The sequence below is a fragment of the Crinia signifera genome, chromosome 4 (assembly GCF_055691185.1).
Source record: "Crinia signifera chromosome 4, ASM5569118v1, whole genome shotgun sequence".
Taxonomy (NCBI): Eukaryota; Metazoa; Chordata; class Amphibia; order Anura; family Myobatrachidae; genus Crinia; species Crinia signifera.
In genome coordinates this window covers 55,015,234-55,036,709 of record NC_139220.1, presented here as the reverse complement: position 1 = coordinate 55,036,709, position 21,476 = coordinate 55,015,234, and the positions used below count along the sequence as shown (strand labels likewise).

General features: G+C 43.0%; 2 protein-coding genes across 6 annotated transcripts in view; one reads left to right on the top strand and one right to left on the bottom strand.

The window, feature by feature from the left end:
• Positions 1–21,476, top strand: part of DOCK2 (dedicator of cytokinesis 2) — a 707,149-nt gene that overhangs the window by 356,327 nt on the left and 329,346 nt on the right. For all 4 annotated transcript variants that reach the window (XM_083181781.1, XM_083181779.1, XM_083181780.1 and 1 more), the window contains exon 27: positions 1,588–1,683. In XM_083181781.1, coding sequence (XP_083037907.1) covers positions 1,588–1,683 — 96 coding nt within the window. The remainder of the gene's footprint in view (positions 1–1,587; positions 1,684–21,476) is intronic.
• Positions 10,533–21,476, bottom strand: part of INSYN2B (inhibitory synaptic factor family member 2B) — a 109,340-nt gene continuing 98,396 nt past the window's right edge. The window contains exon 4 of one of the 2 annotated variants that reach the window (XM_083181783.1): positions 10,533–11,227. In XM_083181783.1, the coding sequence (XP_083037909.1) occupies positions 11,041–11,227 (187 nt within the window). In that variant the 3' untranslated portion in view covers positions 10,533–11,040. The remainder of the gene's footprint in view (positions 11,228–21,476) is intronic. The other variant, XM_083181784.1, reaches the window with a different exon arrangement.

The following is a 21,476-nucleotide window of genomic DNA, read 5'->3' as shown; positions in this document are numbered from 1 at the left end:
TAAGTGCCTAACTTTCCCTCCCTGCAGCCTAACACTAACCTCCCTCTGACAGCATAACCTAAATCCTCCCCAGTGTTTAAACCTCACCCCACCCCCTTCCCCAGCCTAACCCTAACCCTATGTTTGGCATCCTGGCAGTCGGTATTCTGGTGCCAGCTTCCTTACCGATGTCGGGATTCCATGCCGGTCAAGTGGCGGTAGTCAGGATGTTATCATGAGTATTGTAAAGAAAGGCACCCCCACCGCCGGTATGCAGGATGCATCCCTCCTAGTCATGTTCTAGAATAATAGGTGCTACTAAATCTGAGATTCTGTAAACATTTTGAAGTTATAAATAGTAGAAATGTGTACAAAACCAGATTAGGGGAGTATGTATTCAGTACACATACAAAATATAGGATTGGTACTCTACATTTTTAAGTTTGAAATGCATTTCTGAAATCTGCAAGACGTAATGAACTAATAGTTGGTCTAGAAGTCAAAATAAATATATGGATTTGCTTTTGTTTTATATTATTAACATGACACTGGGAATATTCAATCTGGGATTCCAACTGTTGGAATGTCCCGACACTTGGAGTCCTGGGCGGTTTCACCGTATTCTGACACTGATTTGACTGATGGTATTCAATGTACCAACAGTCATGTGTTGGAAAGTCCTGAAATAATCAAAAAGGCCAGTGAATTGAAGGAAAACGGCTTCGAAATGTTGGAAAATTCCATGAATTAGGCAATCCAAGGCTGTTTCCAACAAAACAGATCCTTCAATGCTATCAGTAGTGGCAGTATTGCTGTAGTGGCATAGATTGAATACCTCCCACTATGTACTATGTTTTAATGCTTGTTTTGGTTACTAAGGGTAGATTTATTATAGTGGCGCTAACTCCCCCCTCCGGCGATGTCCCCTCCAGTTGACAGCGTGTCAGTTAACACTGATGCGCTGTCTGCTTCCCCCCGGCCGGATGGACTGCGCATGCGCGGGATCTCGCTACTCACGCGAGATACCAGTGCAGCTCAGAGCCAGCAGCAGGGACAGCGCTGTCCCTGCTGTAGGCATAGGGCTTTGCCGCCTGCAGCTGTCGAAGTCGATAGCTGCAGGCGGCGGAACGGTCAGCGATGCTGACAGTTCATAAATCAGGCAGGGGCGCACCATGAAATATCGTAGCTGCGCTATGCCTCCTGCCCCACACCACCGCCGATAAAGTACCCGGCCAGCAGGTGTGATAGATCAGGGGAAGCGCTATCCCCTGCCTTAAGGCACGGGGATAGCGCATATTCCCCTGATCGCCAGATAATAAATCTACCCCTAAATCATTAATGGTTCTTGAGGGGCTTTTAGAAAGTAGTTTTACGATTACAAGCCAATGACTAATGAATAAATGAATAAGTATTGTTCAAGTTAATAGAAATAGTTGACCTATACTACAAATATACAGTATATATATATGCGTGTGTGTGTGTGTGTGTGTGTGTGTGTGTGTGTGTGTGTGTAAAAGCAAAGCTACTGTACATAAATAAATAAATTACATAAGTATTCCCAAAACCTTCAGTGGTCACACTTATTCTAACTAATATTTCTTTCATCAGAGTTCAACTTTCCATCACATTCAAGAAATCACTGTGCAACTTTTACGAACAGTTAACAGGACAGTGATAACGATGGAGCGGGATCAGGAATTAATCGTGAGTAAATCAGAATTTTAATTTTAAATGTAAAATGAATTGATTTAACAATTATATAGATGAGATAAATGTGACCTATAGAAGCACAGGCCCCCTAGGGATATTACAAGTAGGACGTACAATGCTCTCATACTAAGATGATTTATGCACATGGGATGCATTTTACGTGAAAAAAAAAGACAGATGCATTGCCAGATGTGGAACAGTAGCATGTGCATATGTTAATATGTTACCCTTCGAAAAAGGCGCACATGCGCAGAAATGGCCCGTCAGGGTACTGTATGGCTGATTGGCTTCGGTGATGCTGCTACCACATGGAATTCTGACTGTGGATATATAGCTGCTGCTGCTGCCTTGTGCTAAGTATCATGACCTTCTGCTTGTTTCATTAAATTTGCACTTTACTATACGTTTTTGGTTGTGCTGGTCCCATCAATTGCATTACCTATTGGTGATGACATTTGGTTTCAACATTGTAACATTATATGACCTGGCACCCGTGTGTTGATCTAGCTTGGTGTGCGTTTCCCACAAGCAAATCATGTGTTAATGCTGGGCAAAAACAGTCTCATATACAGTACACTTTGGCCTTTATTCAAATCTGATCGCAGTACAAATTTGTTCTCAAAATGGGCAAAACCATGAGCGCTGCAGGTGGTAACATGTGCAGAAAGAGTTAGATTTGTGTGAGTTATTTTGTTTCTGTGCAGGGTAAATACTGGCTGCATTATTTTTATACTGCAATTTAGATTTTAGTTTCAACACTCCCCACCCAAATTTGACTCTCTTTACACATGTTGCATCTGCCCCACCTGCAGTGCACATGGTATTGCCCGTTTTGAGAACAACTTTGTACTGCGATCAGATATGAATAAGGGCCTTTGTGTATGCCAGGAGTTTGAAAAGTACGACAGTCATTTGGCTTTGTAATATTAGTAATACATGCTAGAATCACATTATCCAATTTGTTGTGAAACACAATTAAATAGAGACACAAATACAAATAAAAAATCTAATTACATTTGATAAAATACTAACATATGTTGTCTATCACTATGGAAGCAAATTTTTTTCTTTTTGGCCATGCTCCATAGCTAAAAATCATTTAAGCAATATTAATAGATGGCTGTGACTTCATCTAATATATTAGCTACATTAATGATCATTTATAGTGGAGAGGTACAGATGTAATCTGCCAATCGGAAGCAGACACAGTTATTGTCATCGTTCTTGTCCAAGTTTGAAACACCCAAAAGAGTATCACCTTCTGCCCCTATGCACCAGAATCCTTTTCCTAACCCCATCATGTGATATTTCAGAATACATTTTCAATGCCATTAACTTTTTATTTTATTTCCACATCTATTGAAAACTGTTCTTCAGTAGGTTACTTTGTTTCTGTGTGGGTCTTTTTATGAATTTATTTTGGCATTTACTATGTTGGCTACAAATACATTTGGTCTGTACTTGCTACTGTACAGTGTGTCAGATTTCCTCTGCTCCAGCTGGGCTGAGTGGGGGCTGTTTACTGCAGATAATTTAAATCCGTGTTTTTCATTTTTTGCTGCTATTTTTTTGAGTGCGTTCTGATTGAAATAGGTGTTCTGCTAGATATTTGCCATTAGCTAATATCCTGCAGATTAGCAGAATCACTCAGTGAATGTCAAATCTTTTAGTGCAAATTAGATAGGCTTGCAAGTATTGAATATCTATCTTGATAAAAGGTGATTACACTGTGCAGTCATTTCTCATCCCTTACCACCAGCAGTGTCACAGTAATATATCAAATCCAGCCGCTTTAACCTCATGAGTCCATAATGTCGAAAACTTTAATATTTTTAATTAGCCTGGGCGACATTCATATGTAACTAGTGCTCAAATAGAGGATTCCAAACATTCTTATGCATGAATTATGATGGACGGCACAGAAGGTTTAATACTGCCTGAGAGCACTGAGTTCATGGGTTCGATTCGCACCGTGACCCTAACTGTGTGGAGTTTGTATATTCTCCCTGTGCTTTCATGGTTTTCCTCCACGAACTCCAGTTTCATTTCACACTCCAAAAATATACTAAAAATTTTACTTGCTCCCAACAAAATTATCCCTATTGTGAACTGATTCAGGTTGACTCACCAAGCAGCTAAAAATTCACTGCTTAGTGAACCATCTAACCCTGCCCCCGGGCAAGGGAATGCCCGCCCCCCCACGTGTGAACATCCCCACAGCATTACGAATGGATGTTTAGCACCCACAAGAGTATCCCTACCTACCTCCATCCCGCTCCCCCCTTTGCGAACACGACAGCTGTGCAAGTTGCCAAAGGCATCCGCACAGGAACCCTACATGCGCAGAGCGCAAACTTTGGTTCTCGGTGGAAATACGCCAGGGACCAAGCCTTGAATCAGGCCCATCGATTGCTGAATCAGGCCCATAGTGTTTCTTCTAGGAACTAGGGCGGGCAGGGCGGGGGGGTCGGACCGGGCCGCCGACGTCACAAAGGGGGCGTGCCCGGGCCGCGCCGTGACAAAAAGGGGCGTGCCCGGCCAGCCGGCGGCGTCATGCAAAGGGGGCGGACCCGGCCACCCGGAAGGCTGTACACTGCCGGGGAAGTGCCGGGCATCGCTATGTACAGCGGCGCTGGGCTTCCCCGGTCACAACAGCGGTGACAAAGGCAGGCTGTTTTAGCGGGGCGCTGCCAGAGGGGCAGGGTGCATTTTAAAATCAGGCAGGGCGCAGCGCCCCGCTAAAACAGCCTAGCGGGAACACTAGGCCCATAGATTGTAAGCTCCACTGGAGAAGGCTTTGATGTGCATGCCCAAGGGCTGTGAAATATGTGTGTGCTTTAAATAAACATCTGGTAATAAATCAATAAAAACCTAATGCAAGATTTAAAAAAATTGTTTTTGTTAGTCTTCAGGGCTTATAAATCTATATGCCAGGATAAGCTTGGTATGCAGTATGGATCTTTGTATTGCATGATGTCCACTGAAGACACAAAAAAGTTAGTTTATTATCTAGAACACTGAAGACTTTAGTGTTCAACATACACGTGCACATTAAAAAAAATAGTCCTATTATCATTGAACAGTATTGTGAAATGTTTTCCTTATACATATGGTATAATAAAAATCAAATGTCTGGTATGTTTCCAATTTGTTTTTATTATGTTGGTTTTTTAAATCTATAAATTGTAAACAAAACTTTTTAGTTGTACCTATTTATGGATATCTTCTGGACAAGAAATTGCCTTGTTATTTATAGAACATATATTTGTAAAACTTTTGTGTAGACCCTGTGCTGAGAAATGCTGGGTACACATCAGGACGACATGGGTCTGATCCCATCAATCTAGATCCAATTCCGACCAATTGGATGTAGATTGTGTGGTGATTGGGCCCTTTTCTGTCCTGGTGTGGACAGACACTGATCCGATGCGCGATCCCGCGGGTCGGTCGTTATTCAGATCCTACCTGCAGCAGGTAGGATCTGAATAACGACCATACTCCCGGGTGCGGGTTGCCATCGGATCGGACCCGCTCACGGTGCACATAGTGAGTGGGTCGTGCCCCCCGCGTCATCGTGAGCGGGTCGGAAGAAACTGCGGGCATAGTGACTGTCGAAAAATCATACTGATCCCATAGAGGCATATGCATTCTAGAAGTTAAAGCTCTGGTGCCCTCTACTACTCTACTAACATGAGCAATGTAGAAAGAAGTAATGTATATATATATACACACGCACACACACAATATTGTGCGAAAGTTTTAGACATCATGCAGTACATTCAGGGAGGTGTTTGATTGGCTATGAATTTATTCTGCAGTGACCCCAGACACACAGCCAATGTCATTAAGAACTGTCTTCAGTTTACAGAAGCTCATCAAGGTTTCAGTCCCCACATGGCCCTTTGTCATATGGGGACCAAAATGTTAATGAGCTGATTTATGCCTGCATTTGAATAAACTTTCAAATATTTTCATACACGTTTGTTGCATGCACCCTCCATTTAATTTTTTTGTGTTTGGAGCTGTTTGGCCCCTTTTTGAGTTGGTACTAGGGTGGCCAATCCCGGGATCGGGATCGGCGGGATCCCGGGATTTGGCCTAAAAACCGCCGGGATTTGAATCCCGGGATTGGATCTTCCAATCCCGGGATTTCGGGATTATATGCGCATGCGCATATCTAATGCCGGGCAGCGTCTGAGCTAGTGCTCAGACGCTACCCAGGAGTTCCTGATCCCCAGACTGCAGTCTGGAGCAGGTATGGGCAGTCCGACCTGCGCAGCGTGACCTCTGGCCATCACGCTGCGCAGGTCGGACTGCCCATACCCGCTCCAGAATCATCTCTCACCATTGAGTCCGGACCTGGCAGCGTCGGCCGCCCGCCCTCCGGGCAGCTCTGCTGCTGCTGCCGCTACCGCCGACGACGCCTCCCGCTCCATTCTGTCCATTCTGTCTGCCCTGAGTCCGGACCTGGCAGCGTCGGCCGCCCGCCCTCCGGGCGGCTCTGCTGCTGCTACCGCCGCTGACGCCACCCGCTGCTATCTGCAGAATGTCTGCCCTGCTCCCGGCCGCCCGTGTAAGTAAATGAATGTGCGGGGCGGCTGGAGCGGGGGGGACTGGGCTTCTTTGTACATGTTTTTTGGCCTAAACTGCTTAGAGATGCCAATCCCGGGATCCCGGGAATCCCGGGATTGAGCATTTTTCAATCCCGATTCCCGGGATTGAAAAAATGCCCCGGGATTGGCATCCCTAGTTGGTACCCCATCAAGTTTATGTACATGGTGTGATTATCTTGGTAGGGGGATGTATTGGTGCAGCATTGAATAAGTGATTAATCAGGATTCAAAGATAGCTGTTGGTGGCTGCAGTGTAAATGTGTGCATGTGTGTATCCATGTCCCGGGAGAAGCTCCACCGGGTGCCTTCAGGGGGCTGCCGGCGGCACCACAGAGGAAAGCAGCAAAGCTAGCCTTTTATGTAGATTATTATTATGATTATTTTTATTTGTAATATTTTGTAGTGTTTGTTTTATTCATAGATTGTATCAATGTAGTTCACAATTTCTTTTAGATTTCTAAATAAAAATAAAGGGTTTTTGTTAAATTAATTGTACATTTTATAACCTAGGAGATCACTGCCAACATTGAAATGAAATATACTGTGGTGTCTGTACTTCTGGCTCCTGGACATGAAAACCTTAGATAATGATGTGGTAGTTTTAGAAACAAAGATCAGTAGAGCTACACTCATTTATTTCTCTTCAATGCACGAATTCGCACCCTTGCAAGTCATCCAGAACCTGCCAGACAAATGGTGGTACGCCCGCCCCCATTCGCACGCTGGGTTCGTTCATCCGGCACATGAATGGATGTTTTAAATAAACAACCATTCACATGCCAGTGGGAACCTCCCCCATCTTATGATGGCCGCCAACCATTAAATGATGGAAAAGGCACACAGATATGTACGGGTGGTCCAGATCACTCATACATATGAGCGAAGAAATGCAGTGATATGGGCGGTCAGCTGACATCCTGTGACATCACTGAATCATATCGTTAATGGTATCATTCAGTATTAACGCGCAGATCATTCATTTTTGCAGCACCGCCAATATAGTCTTTATAATATCAGAGGTTCTACATATTATATTGTGTTTATGGGGCATTACGGATAGAAGAATATAACTGTCATACAAAACCAAAAAGGGAATAAACTAGTTGTCCTTTTAGAAGGTAAGACTGCTGGTTTAAATTCTATAAATTCTATATATTAAAAAAAAGTATAGATATAACCACGCTCATCTGTGCTACCTATATTGAGGCACATGGTAGAATGTTGCAGCATGGCAAAGCATTGTGCAACTTGACTAGTGTAGTATGGAGTTGCCGGTAAGTGTACTTATGCTTATGTTCATCCACCAGATGTCACTTTTGAAAATCAACATTGCGCATACATGAGGTCTCCAATTAAATGCAGTACAGTAATATAGTCTAATAGCTACTTTACTGTATGTTAAATGCAGTATTGTACATTATGATTTACAGATGAGCACTGGGGTACATGATCGCTGAATTTAGATCACCTACAGTAACTAGAAATGTAAACATACTGTACAGTACTGTCGGCCTTCGACATGAGGAGTCCAATAACAACCAAAAAGTACTGAACTTTTTGGTTGTTATTGGACTCCCCATTCAGATTGGCTCTAAGATTATTCACCCCTGGGTCCCCAGCTGAAAACTCTCTACAGTTTACTATTTATCTTGGGATACCACCACCTGCCTATTGTGGATTATAAATATCTCAACATTGTTGAGGATACCTCTCCAATTTGAGGACTGCAATCATCCTCCAGCGTTATTTCAAAATCCTGCAAGGTTCATGGACTCCCTCTTTTCACTTCAACATCATAACGTATCCACTTTGGGGAATTGAGCACTTCCATTTCTCTAGGAGCTTTTCAAGAGAAAAAAACGGGACTCCAACCAAATAAGTATACAACCTACAATTGTCCTATATTTCCAATTAGTTTGATACACTTTTTTGCTATACGCAATTCATACAGGAATTTGTAAAATTTTATATTTATATATTAATTTATTTAATTTTATTAATAAATTGTTGTGAAATATTTTAATCACCCAATTGATCCACATTTTATTTAGCGCTCCACCTTTGTTACTATTACTTGTACCCTTTTCAGGGGTTTGACACCCCCCAGCAGGAGCAGCTTGACACAACACCTCATTAGGCACCTGTTCCTTTTTGGCCGTAAGGCCTTTAGTAACCTTTGCACACATAGCTACATAACAGCAATCTCCAGCAATATGGGATAAGCCTTTATGTGCAACTCCTGTCAACTATAATCCCAATGTGGACAACATCTTTAAACTGAAATTAGATCTGTTTTATAGGCATTCAATATTTAACCAATAGAGACGTATTAAACTTGAAATTTGGTATAGAATGTATTTTATTGTGCATTTTTTCGGTGTTATAAAAACTAAGAACACATTAATTTCATGCATACAAGAATAAACTCTTTTATACAGTCAAAAAGATCCCCACCCCTTTGCTCATATATTCCTATCGTGTCTCGTGTCTTCAATAATGCAGTGCTTAAGCACTGGATATATAAGATGAAAAGGTAGGCAAAAGAATCCTGGCTCTCCACCTTGTCTTCAGACATTGGATGTTCTATTCATTGATTGCTATAACAAGTGATTTACCCACCAGTAAGAGGAGGTTTAGAGATAGGTTTGAAGTCCAATATGTTTCAAACATTTTCAGTCTTCGCTCTCCCCAGCTATGATTCATGCTGCCGTACATCTTTTCTTGGATATCATTATTTGAGAAATACAATAAGTTACTTAGTGCAGATGGATCCTAAAATCATACTAACCTAGTTCCCGTGGACCAGAGGTGAGAACTCTATATTTAGATGTCCTAATAATACATGGCATGATGTGTAGCGTTAGCAAAGCCAAAATCACTTGTGCTCATTATAAAAAAAAGTAACAGGGCTTAATGATATAATATTTTCATGTCTGTAATATATTTCCGTGGTTTGGCGAAAAAGTGTCACTATATGGTTTGTTTACACAGGTGAGTGACGTTCCACTCTGATTCTTTCCAAATAGATTGTGTAAGGTCTTTTTGACATTTTTTTGTAAGCAAATGTGTTAGTGTTATTTATCTGTCTCTCATAGGGCCAATTTATTGCTAGTCAAAGTCATCTAAGTCTGTTCCCATATCCGCCCTATGCCCTCTGTATACATTGCTCTGTTCCTCCTTCTGCTGCTCTCATTTTGAGCATCACTCACTGCACATGCATTTTGGAGACCGGACAGACCTTACAGAGCTTTTACAGTATATAGATGACCCATATTTTACCCCCAGAAAACTATTATTCCTTATTGCGAGATTATATTAAAAATGTCTTGCACATGGGTTCCCACCGTTATCACTTCACATCTGGTCTCAACCCTAGCATTCTTCCTGCATCAGGTCACATGGGGGCAAACAATGGTTAATACAGAGGAATCGTTCTGATCCTTCTCCTAAAAAACTTGCAGTAATGTGCAGTGGCATCAGAAGGGGGGCCCGGGTGGTACGGAGGGGGTGACACTAAATACTGACCCCTCTGCAGTGATAATAACTAAGTTCTTCAGTGTCAAAGTATCCATCTCCATTTACAGGGGAAGAGCTGGTTCTACATATGGTTAGCCTCTGGGGCAGCCAGCATCTCCGGGGATGTTGGTCACACCTTCTGTAGGGATTAAATCATTGGCTACTGTAAAGCCACACCTCTTCACAGCTAGGTCTCACCCACCACCATGAGGGTAGCCCGTGAGGCCTCTTGTAATGTGTGTGTATATATATATATATATATATATATATATATATATATATATTTATATAAGGTCAGGACACAGTGTCACTCAGGGACAGACTTAATTAAAATCCAAGGTGATTAAGGTGCCCAAAAATGTGCCTTAATGGAGGGCTTCCACCTGTGTAAACAAGCACCTAGTGGGTAGTAATTAATACAAATGGTACTTGTTTAGTTTCACGGCGGCAGCGTGGCCGCCGGCTACTTCCGGGTTGTGCGCTCAGCAAACTATCTAAAATAAACTAACTTAATTACATGCCAACGGGGATAGTTCATACCCCCACTATCCACGTTGGCATGGAGTTGATTTTTAGATCAACCAAGCCCGCAAGGGGACTCAGACTCACGGCCATGCTGCTGCCGTGATACTAAACAAGTAGAATACTAATATAGCTTATTAGATTCTAGTCACCAGCTGATGAGGTGTGTAGGTGCGTGTGTGTGTGTGTGAGGGGGGGGGGGTGTGTGTGCACGCCCAAACTGAGCTTTGTCAGGCGCCATCTATTGGCCATTGGTGCACCACAGAGATGAGGAGCTCCATTGGGCATTCATTATATTCAACAGACAATAACATTTTATCATCTGAAAGTTTATTTACGAATAATATAAAAACATGGTATCTGTTTTAATAGATTAACTTTTTTTTTCTGTTAAACAATAACCAATCATTTTTGTAAATGTAGGGATTTACACGTTTCCAGTGGGACATTAACCCACAAAAATGTATTGATATAATAAATATTTGTAAATATTTTAATCACATGTACAATTTTATATAAAAGTATTACAGAGCTTGTAAAAAAGGGTTGGGATAGAACTTACTTTATATTTTTCCTTTATATGGTTAAATATGAAAATTAAATAGTGACTAGTTTTTCTTGCAATATACAGTAACATGTGACACCATCAACTTTAACAGCGCTTAGATATAGTCATAGAAGCCTAAGACCATCTTAATGGTCAAATCCACCAGAAGCATTTCTTCTTCACTTTCTTGGTTTTCCTCCGTAAGCCTTGTTTTTCGGCAATCACACTTTCTGGTTCAGGTTTCGGTAGAGGAGCTAGAACAGGACTTGACTCCACCTTTTCAAGTTTTTTCAGAATGTGGAGGAATCTTCCTTCCTGCTGTCTGAAGTCATATTCTACACTAGGAAATAGATAAATAACAATAAATTAGAAGCTACCTACTGTATATTTTAGTATTCTTTAAAACATTGCCACATTATTTTTGCTCATATCCTTCTACACCTGGCTCCTTTTACAGGGGAAGAGCTGTTAACCTATGTATGACTACTTTACAGTTGGTGTACACCATATTTGCATCATCTCTTGGCAGCCAATGGCCAAGTGGGCAGCCAATGGCGTGGTTTATACTGAATCGGTTCTTTGTGGCCCATGCCTGCTTTAAAATGACAGTAATAAATGGTATTATGTAGCAGAATGTAAGGCCCCATGATAAATACATAGCATCACACCCCCCGACATGCAGAATTTTCTGGTGGGGATGGGGGGGGGGGGGGGGATGGACAGAAAGCCAGCCGGTATGATGTACAGTATACTAGTATCGTTCTCTTTTTTCCCAATGTCATTGGCTTGTTTAAGTTGACTATACTATGTACAGTACTAAACACATTTGATTACTGTAATGTTGGATATTCCTCCCTAAGGAGACTAGCACAAGACACAGTCATCAATGGCTGGAAACCAGTTCAAAAATATGTTTTATTCATTATTGTTTTGTTACATGTATTTTCCTATTTAAAAAAAAAAATACAATGACATAAAGGTATTACAATTCAAGCACTGTACTGTTGCTTACATTATGTCAAACCAGCAACAGAAGGGGAGTGCAGGAGGTGGCACCAAAATGATGGTTTCTTCACAGTGGCAGAAGGTGGGTGCTGCAGTGCGACATTCTCCTTCAGCACCCGGCTCCTGTCAAAGTGAAAGCACTAGTCTCCAGGGACAGCCCAGCATCCTAGGGATCAGGATTCTTGTCGAGGCCATGTCCCTTCAATTTAGGTTACACCACTACTGGATGTTCACTAGGGCGGAGTGAAAAAATTTAAATTGAGATATTCAAAATCACCTAGTGTGGAAAAGTTGTGACTTGACCTGAATAAGAAACGTGCAAAAGCATTTTGATATGAGTCACCATCTTCTGTTCTGGCAAGAGGCCTAAAGTTTCACTTTTTAGGTGAAAATAACGAAACCTATGAAGATGCTCCGATCTAGTTAAAATTATGTCAGGATGTCTTAGAGTGGTTCATTAATATACTTTAGCATAGTAAAAAAAGTATGAGCTTGTCCTAGTGCAAAGTAACTGACTTTGGTGGTAGAAAAAATCCCTGATAATTGACCCATTGTCAATTCAACTCTTTTTTACACTCTGAAGCCTGCACAGATCTGACTGATCTGTGCAGGCTTCTACCAAACACGCCAGGAAAATGAAGTGTATTTTCCTCGCATATTTGGCCGGCTATTAGCGGCCATTTACCACTAATTACGAGCCATATTTTTAATACGGCTTCTTAGTAAATTAGGAATCACCATTCTTTTGAGTGAGAATTCCTATTCGTATTTTCCGATGGTGTATACATTCATAGTTGTAAATATGAATGTGCCATAAATACGATACAAATTGTTGTATTTATGCCATAGTAAATGCCAAAAATACGCATACACTTAAAAAAATCGTATTTTACTATACAAATTTTTTTTTGCCGTATTTTGCTTTGTAAATTTCCCCCATTGTGTTTAGCTGTGGAACTAAAAGTCCCAGAAGGTTCTCCCTGTACTTGGAGAACCAGCATGTGGGACATTAAAGGGACCCTGGCACTTGCAGTTCTACAGCCAAAGAAATACACAAACACACACCGTTCCAGTATAACTTTAATAAAGATACATCCACGCACTTACACATATACTTACCTATGTTGACACATGGACCTTAATCCACGTTACATGTAAAATCCATTAGGGTACCTGCAAAAATACTTACCTAAATCCAATGTAGTTTATCCTCTTAGGTCCATGTAAGCACCCACAGGGTTAAAAACAATTTGTAGGTCAATTGTGTTGTCTAACGACAAGGTCAATTAGGTGTTTTCTATCGTGATTTTAATTTATAAATGAGCAAAATCATTTCCGCTTAGTAAATTTCCAATGTGTGATTACTGCCCGAGAATAGGAAATTTGTACCCATGTGATATACATTTGTGCCCATTTGATCTTAGGAAATTTCCCTATAAGAGTACAGATTAGGCTCTTCATTGTTGAGTCAGAATTCCATACAAGGGTGTTCTTAACTGCATACAACATAATGCCAGAAATCAAATAAAAAATGTTTTACTAGTACATTTTGAAATATATATATATATATATATATATATATATATATATATAAACATAGGCGGGATGCCGGCACTCTGCTCCGTCCTCAGAGTCTGAGCCCTGTGCCTTCAGAAGTGACCCGCAATGCTGGGTCAATGGATAACAGTGTAGTAACTGCGGCACTGGGGACTTGGAAAAAAATACAACACACAGCTTGTGTCTAGTTGACGTTTCAGCCCCTCCGGGCTTTTATTATGTAAGCTGTTTTGATAAAAGCCCGGAGGGGCTGAAACGTCAACTAGACACAAGCTATGTGTTGTATTTTTTTCCAAGTCCCCAGCGCCGCAGTTACTACACTGTCTGTTATATATATATATATATATATATATATATATATATATGACTCTATGGTGCTCTTTACTTAGAAGGGCGCCCACGATTTTGATCGTGGGCATCGTTAGTAAAAAATCTCGGGCATCTCGGGCATTGAATGCACTAAAAAATCGGGTGCGATCAACCGACGAGATGCCCGAGATTTCCCATAGGGAACAATGTTAAATATCTCAATTGACCCAATTTTCCTGTTCAATGCCTCAATTGACCCGATTTTTCCATAGGAAACAATGTTAAATGGGCCACAGAGGCCAAATAGGCACCCTGAAGTGTATAATGGCCACCCGAATTGTTAACGCCACCCCACGATCAACGTCAACCCGATGCGTGGCGAGCGCAGCGAGCCCGCGAGGGGCGGCGGTACGCGTCCTACGACCTTTTCATACCCCCACTATCCACGTCGGCGTAGAGTTGAGAATAGAAAGTGTGGCGAGCGCAGCGAGCCACCGAGCCTGAAGCGTGGCGAGGGTACGCGGACAGCTGTGAAGCCCGCGAGGGGACGCGGATACCTGTGAAGGTATCCCCGTCCCCTCGCGGGGCTCGCTGCGCTCGCCACGCTTCGGACTCGGTGGCTCGCTGCGCTCGACACACTTTCTATTCTCAACTCCACGCCGACGTGGATAGTGGGGGTATGAAAAGGTCGTAGGACGCTACCGCCGCCCCTCGCGGGCTCGCTGCGCTCGCCACGCTTCGGGTTGACGTTGATCGTGGGGTGGCGTTAACAATTCGGGTGGCCATTATTCACTTCAGGGTGCCTATTTGGCCTCTGTGGCCCATTTAACATTGTTTCCTATGGAAAAATTGGGTCAATTGAGGCATTGAACAGGAAAATCGGGTCAATTGAGACATTTAACATTGTTCCCTATGGGAAATCTCGGGCATCTCGTCTGTCGCATCGCACCTGATTTTTTAGTGCATTCAATGCCCGAGATGGCCGAGATGGGCGCCCTTCTAAGTAAAGAGTACCGACTCTATTTAGATATTCATTAAGAGATGTACCTGAAATAAGACATGGCGAAAGGTTGCTCCAGACAGTATGACACATACTTTAGCATTTTACTGTGGCTGCACTTGCCATGCTCATGCCTGGCTGAACACGGCTCTGACCCAGGTCCCGTTCAGACTATGGAGGATTAGAGACTGTGTCAGGTCAGAGGCAGAATTAGACCTCATGGGGCCCTAGGCAAGATACTGATTTGGGGCCCTCCAACAATCCATAGCACTATAGTTTTGCTGCTAAATGCATGTGGCAGCGATCGAGTACCTTAGTAAAGTCAATCGATAAATGCTCGGCTGTGTGAACATCGACATTGCGTACAATTTTTTTTATCCTATCAAAAAACAGCAACGGGACTTTGACTGTGGGTATGTCCATGTGATGTCATAACATCACGCGGTAGCTGCACTGAGACTTACTATCACAAGAGTAAGGATGTCTATACAAATTAGTTCCGTGTAGACCTCCTTGTTGTAGATAATGCAGGCAGCAGCTGTGGAAGTTCTAAGATGCCACCTCCTCACTTTCACTTTTGGGACTGGAAAGTGGGTAAAGGAGGAGGGGGGGGGGGGGCAGTAGGTTAAACTTTTTCCTAGGGTTCTGAGAAGCCTTTCACTGACATAAGTAGGCTGCAAACAATAAAACTATTGTGGTATTCTTTACACTGAGCTCATAACCTTATTTAAAATCCAATTACAACTTGTCTTGTAATATTCGAAATGGCCAAAAAGGGTCATGTGATTTAAATCTTGATTACATTTGTAATCATAAAAACCGTGTGCAGATTAGGGACAGCAACTGTGTTGATGATTAATCATATCTGCAAGTTGTTAATAAGATGACTCACAATTTATTTAAAAAATATTTTATTTTATGATTAAAATTACCATACATTAAAGTTCTATTTAACATATCTTCTTGTATGCTGGGGATGTCAGATGACACTAGAATAAAGTATTACTAGTCAATGTTAAACAATTACCGGTAATATATATCTATATCTATATCTATATATATATATATATATATATATATATATATATATATATATGGAAGACAGATAGGGTACCACTCCCATTACGTAAATCTGTACTTGCTCTAAAGCCCGTTCAACCGACTGTGTCCAGTCTCAAATGCAGGAGAATCATAGACAGCACTCAGAGATGAAAATAATGCAAATAACAGCAGCTGTGTTTAAACATTTTCGATGCTTTATTGCATCGTCATCAGGATAAAGTGTGCCAAGTGATAACATACATATATACAGACAGACAGACAAATTCACCCCCACATGTAGCAGGACACCTGCTTCCAGTCCGGATTCACACGCCTAGCGATGACGTGCTCCAGCGCCGGTTTATGGGACAACTGGTCATAAACACTGCACGTTCACCCCGTTGCCCGCTTCCGGTCACATCACGCATCCGCCGGCAGATGTGGGTCTCCGTCTCGGTTCCTGTGGCAACCCACTTTAACAAAATAAATATAATGGCAAGCGGCATGTACTGTATACATTGTAATGTAATAAATAAATATAACGCCAAAAAGGCTATTAATGCAATAGCATGAATATTAATATAATATAAAATAAAACATCAGAAAAATAGGAGGACCTCTATTTTTCTGATGTTTTATTTTATATTATATTGATATTCATGCTATTACATTAATAGCCTTTTTGGCGTTATATTTGTTTATTACATTACAATGTATACATACCCCTTTTGATGCAGCGGGTTGCCACAGCAACTGAGACAGAGACCCACGCCTGCCAGCAGATGCGAAATAACCAGGGCAAGATTAACAATGGGTCTGATGGAGGTACAGCTCCAGGGCCACTCTTTAAATAGGCATATTTTGTAGCTGAGGGCCGGGGCTTTCCATCGAGCCCAGCCCTGCATCGCTAACCCCCGGGAACCGGAGATATCGCCAGGCAAAACTGGAACGTTTTCCCTATAGGATAACATGGGACTCGCTAATTCCGCCCCCACCTGGTTCCAATGGCTGCTAGTTCCCCCTCCGGCATCACAGAAGCTCGAGATTGATCTCACTCAAACCCAAATCACTGGGCCTTCAATCTGATACCAGCCCCTGCCTTTTCCAGGTGTATATAATTAGTTGAAAGTATTTACACAAATAGAGACACACCCATGAGCAGACCACCCAACCAGAACACTGGTCACACCCCCCACATTATTAGGTGCTGGCCACAACCCCTATTATTGCGCATAATAGGCCCTTGATAATTTAGACCGTAATCTGGCACTGGTGATGATGTGAATGGAAGCGGGAAATGGGGTGAACGTACGGTGTTTACGGCCAGTTGTCCCAGCAACCGGCGCTGAGGGAGCGCGTCATCGCTAGGCGTGTGAATCCGGACCAGAAGCGGCTGTCCTGCTACACGTGGGCGTGAGTTTGTCTGTCTGTATATATGTATGTTATCACTTGGCACACTTTATCCTGATGACAATGCCATTAAGCATTGAAAACATTTGGACACAACTGCTGTTATTTGCAATATTTTCATCTATGGGTGCTGTCTATGATTCTCCTGTATATATATATATATATATATATATATATATATATATATATATATATATATATATATATATCAATTCCTCTCGCTGGCGGCACTCGCTTGCAAAAAAATGTTCACAGGGTCATCCAATATTATCAACGTTTCGAAGCTTTATTACATCTGCTTCTTCATCAGGACATAAAAGACATTACAGAAATACAGCACATTTATACATACCACCCCTTGTGTCCATCCCATCACCAGCTCCGGTTTTTCGCGCCAGAGACCAGGGAACCGGAAAAGCCTGGTCTCTGGCGCGAAAAACCGGAGCTGGTGATGGGATGGACACAAGGGGTGGTATGTATAAATGTGCTGTATTTCTGTAATGTCTTTTATGTCCTGATGAAGAAGCAGATGTAATAAAGCTTCGAAACGTTGATAATATTGGATGACCCTGTGAACATTTTTTTGCAAGCGAGTGCCGCCAGTGAGAGGAATTGATGTATGAGGACCCATAAGCTTGGGAACCTATGGATGGCACCCCACATGTGAATTGACTGAGGAGTGCGGTTTCTGAAGGAATATATATATATATATATATATATATATATACACACCGTACTCTGGTGTTAAGAACCTTTATTATATACTCTGGTGTTAAGAACCTTTATTCAAGTCTGTGAATGCCGCCCCAGCCGGAGGATGTGTTTATATATCTGGATCAGTGATAGGCAACTGGCAGATCGGGGTCCATCTCTGGACCGCAAAGGACACAGATGTGGAATGCATAGTCTCCGGAAACTGCAGCTGTCCCAGGAATGCATTGCGGCGGGTGCATGGGCGACATCACCGCGCACCTGCACGTCGCTAGAAAGGAGCTCAGTCGGCTCCATATGGCGAAGCTGCCGAAGTACTGTCTGTGCGGCAACAGGAAGGCCCAGTGGGAGCAGTGGTGACAGGAGGGCCCAGCAGGAGCAGCGGCGACAGTAATTGAGCAATGAGGGCCCAGCGGGAGCAGCAGTGTCAGGAGGGCTCAGTGACAGCAAAAGGGCCCAGCTGGAGCAGCTGTCCCACTGAATTCACAAAGTGTATTAGTGCCCTGCTCATTTATTGTCAATAGTGTCCCACTTGTAAGCAGATCTCTATATTCAGATCCATAGTAAGAACGTCTAAGCAATATAAATATTTATGCAGACTTCTTCAGTGCCCCTCTATGGCTCTCTGAGGAACATCTTCATAAATCACTCTACTGGTGTCATATTTTTACTATAGATCCGAATACTAGTGGGACAGTATTGGCCCTAAATGTATAGGGCCAATATACTTCAGCGGTGAATTTCTGTGGGACATTTAATTGTTCCTAATGAATACTCACTTGATAGGGTTTAGATATTGATATTGAGGAGCAGATGTACTGTAGAAGGGCTGCCATCAGAAAGTATGGGGCCCGGGTCTGAGAAAGTAGGCCACTGTGGCACCCTATGATAATCTACTTCTATGCACACTTTTCCTGTGTCGAACATTTGTCAACCTATTGCCTGTTGACCAATAGTGATCAACCTATTGACTGTCGACCTAATTACTGTCGACCAATCAACCAAGTGATAGCCTAATCATATAATCAATAATTTATTTGCTACAACTTTAACGATGATATTGGGGATTTTTTTTTGCCATTTTGGGGGTTGTTCTGGTTGATTCGCAAGGCTGCGAATTTGTAGCCTTGTGAGTTCTCAAAAACCTACCTTGCGAATGGTGGCCAGGGCGCCTTCCATTCTCAAGCACGATCCTCTCGCAGGGCCGCAGGTGAAGGGATCTCACACAGTAACATCCATTCGCAGCCTAATGGGATCCACCCATATCATTCGATGGTCGGCGACCATCGAATGATGGCGAAGGTGCACGCATATAAAAGTAACTATTAGTCACTTACATATGCATGGACGCTTGGGAGGATGTGGGCGGGCAGCTGACATCCGGTGATGTCAGCTGGCCGCCCCGCACCCGCGTCATCAGGGCATTTGCATGAGAATGCCCATGAAACGCTGGGCGTTCCCTTATGCAAATGGCCCACCGCCCCACAACCCTCCACGCCCCCCCCCATCCGCACACTTGGGTGCGTGCGCTCCACGAACACCCTGGTCACCGTGGCTACACGCACCGGGCGTATGCACATGTGCAGAAATGACCCTGCGCATGCACATACACCCACCACCGGAGCCCATGCAAATATTCTGGTCCATGGGAACGGATCAGAATAAGGCCCTTTTCCTATGACATTTCTGGGCTATACACTAGTTATTCTTTAAGGCTGTCTGTGCAGAAATAAATAGGAATTGAAGGAAAAGTAAGCTTAGCTCAAAAACGTGTTCTTTTTTCGTTTTATTTTAATGCATGCACTTGCACTTTGTAGTTACTTTCCTGAATGCTTTGCTTTAATGAACAGCACTAAAGTCTGGAGGAGTATTGGAAAAAAATGCTATACACAATTACATACAGTCAGTGAGTAATGGCGGCTATTACCAAAGCCATGTTTTCACAAATGAGCCAGATTGAAACTAATTGAAATTTGTGAGAATCAATTCAATAAACTTGGTAAAACATTTTCCGGCTATTTAATAGATTCAGTTCCCCTAACTTGGGCACATACATGGGCATACACCATTGTGCTGCTCTCAGGGCCGGTGTAAGGCTTCTCAGCACCCTAGGCAAAACTTCAATCTACTACCCCCCCACCCCCCCCATACTTCCACTAATACCCACTTTTACCCCTTAACGCATACTTGCCCAAAATTTCAGAATGACAGGGAGGCTTCCAAAAATCGAGTGGTCCTCCAAGCCACCTAGGTAGGTGGGCAAGTCCCTTGCTTTCCCTGGAGGCCTCCCAACAGAGTACAAGGAGGAGATTATGCCTCAAGGGATAGTATGGAGGTGAGGTCTTAATAGTTCCACAGCAGCCACCTGCATTAAGTACAACAAGGATCCTCATAGACATCCTTGATTTTATTTAAAGCAGGCTTGGTGGCGCCCCCCAGGATCCCGGCGCCCTAGGCAGCTGCCTTAAGCTGCCTAATGGTAGAGCCGGCCCTGGCTGCTCTATACTCAGTTAGTACATGGATCACTAGGTGCATCACAAAGTGCTTATACACAAAGGGTGGGAGGGCAATAATATTGGAATTTGTGGTCTCACCTTTACCCATTTTAGTGTATTCACTTGAAAGCTAAAGAAATCCAGCAGCCCAGTGACTAGTCATTTTAGCAATTAAGGAGGCACACATGGGGGAGGGTGATGAACAATCTGCTGTATCACCAAATCCACAGCAACTTGCAGGGAAGGACTAGACCTTTCTTAAAGAGATACTGGCACTGCCCTCTATTGCAGAGTGCACCACTGCTGAGCAGCAGAGAATCTTCAGCGCCTGTGGTCACACAAATGCTACTGTACCTGCTGTAATTGGAGGAGCCCCTTCAGGACTTGATGCCCTGTGGCAGATACTTTCATTGTCTCCTGGAGTTCTGTCACTGTTCTCCTGTATAATTCCAGTGGCGCTGCCCTATGCTGCCGTATAAGTCTGCTATATAAGTCCAGCAGTGCTACCCTGTGCTGCTGTATACGTCTGCCGTATAAGTACATTGGTGGTGTCCTGTGCTGCCATATAACTCAAGCAGTGCTGCCCTGTGCTGGCGTATAAGTCTGCAGTATAAGTCATGGGGTGCTGCCCTGTAATGCCCTGTGCTGCTGTATAAGTTTGCCACATAAATCCAGTGTTGCTGCCCTGTGCTGCCGTATAAGTCTGCCGTATTAGTCTAGCAGTGCTGCCGTATAAATCAGCCGTATAAATCTGCCGTATAAATCCAGGGGTGCTGCCCTGTGCTGCTGTATAAGTCTGCCCTATACATCCAGTGGTGCTGCCCTGTGCTGCTGTATTAGTCTGCCATATAAGTCCAGGGGTGCTGTCCCTCTGCCCTATCAGTCCAAGGGTGCTGCTTCCTGCCTGCTCTGCTGTGTAAAATACTAGTTAGCTGGTGAAGACAGAATGCAGTACAATCCGGACACATGTGGGATAAGGGGTTACCATCAACTGCAGATGTGGTCCGTAATCCTGGAGCAAGACTATAAGCATAAATGCAGGCCAAGACCTTTAGCCTTTC